The sequence below is a fragment of the Chaetura pelagica genome, unplaced genomic scaffold (genome assembly GCF_000747805.2).
Source record: "Chaetura pelagica isolate M959 unplaced genomic scaffold, ChaPel_1.0 scaffold867, whole genome shotgun sequence".
Taxonomy (NCBI): domain Eukaryota; kingdom Metazoa; phylum Chordata; class Aves; order Apodiformes; family Apodidae; genus Chaetura; species Chaetura pelagica.
Genome location: NW_009953981.1, coordinates 13,502 through 14,247, shown reverse-complemented (window position 1 = coordinate 14,247; position 746 = coordinate 13,502). Strand labels below are relative to the sequence as shown.

The following is a 746-nucleotide window of genomic DNA, read 5'->3' as shown; positions in this document are numbered from 1 at the left end:
GACTGGGACATCCCCCCAGCACCCAGCCCAAGGGATCACCCCAGCCAGGCTGGGGCTCTGGCACTCATGAGACCCCCCCCAAACTTACTGGGGACCCTCCAGCCCAGCAGGGATGTCCCCACCCCCCCCTTGCCCACCCACCTACCTCCAACCCCGCGTCCGTGATGGTCGACCTCTTGAGGCTCATGGACTTCACCCCCTTCTTGGAGAGCGGGTAGTTGTCAATGAACTCACAAATGTCCAGGTCGGAGACGCCCACCAGGCAGAAGCCGTCGAAGCCGCGCACGGCGAAGCCCTGCAGGCTGACAAACTCCTTCTCCCCTCCCGGCAGGACGTTGTAGAGCTCCTTGGTGTGCAGGACGGGCGTCAAGCCCACCCAGAACTTGGGCTGGTAGAGCACCCGGCGCCAGGCCTTGCACACCTGGGCCAGGACACACTTCTCGCACGCCGAAAAGTACCAGAACAGGCGGTTGAGGATCTTCTCATCCACCGCCAAGTGGTGGGAGCCGGGCAGGGGGGGCTGCTCGGGGCCTGTGCTGGGGTTCAGTCCCACCAAGGAAGCCCCAGCTGGGGAGGAGACGCTGGCCAGGGTGGCCAAGGAGAGAGGAGATGCCAGGCTGGGGACGGGCAGGTCGCCGCGGGGGGGTAAGGCCGGGGTGAGCAGGGCAGGCACGGAGGGAGGTTGGCACAGGCGGTTCTTGACGGCGGGGGTGCCCTTGGTGATGCTGGCGGAGCCCAGGCCGTTG

At 66.5% G+C, this 746-nt stretch overlaps 1 protein-coding gene across 1 annotated transcript in view; it reads right to left on the bottom strand.

Annotated features, from left to right (window-relative positions):
• Positions 1 to 745, bottom strand: part of FBXL16 (F-box and leucine-rich repeat protein 16) — a gene marked incomplete at both ends in the record, with an annotated part of 2,333 nt that extends 1,588 nt beyond the window's left edge. Inside the window, one exon of the mRNA XM_010002244.1 lies at positions 128 to 745. Coding sequence (XP_010000546.1) covers positions 128 to 745 — 618 coding nt within the window. The remainder of the gene's footprint in view (positions 1 to 127) is intronic.
• Between the last annotated feature and the right edge of the window lies 1 nt (position 746).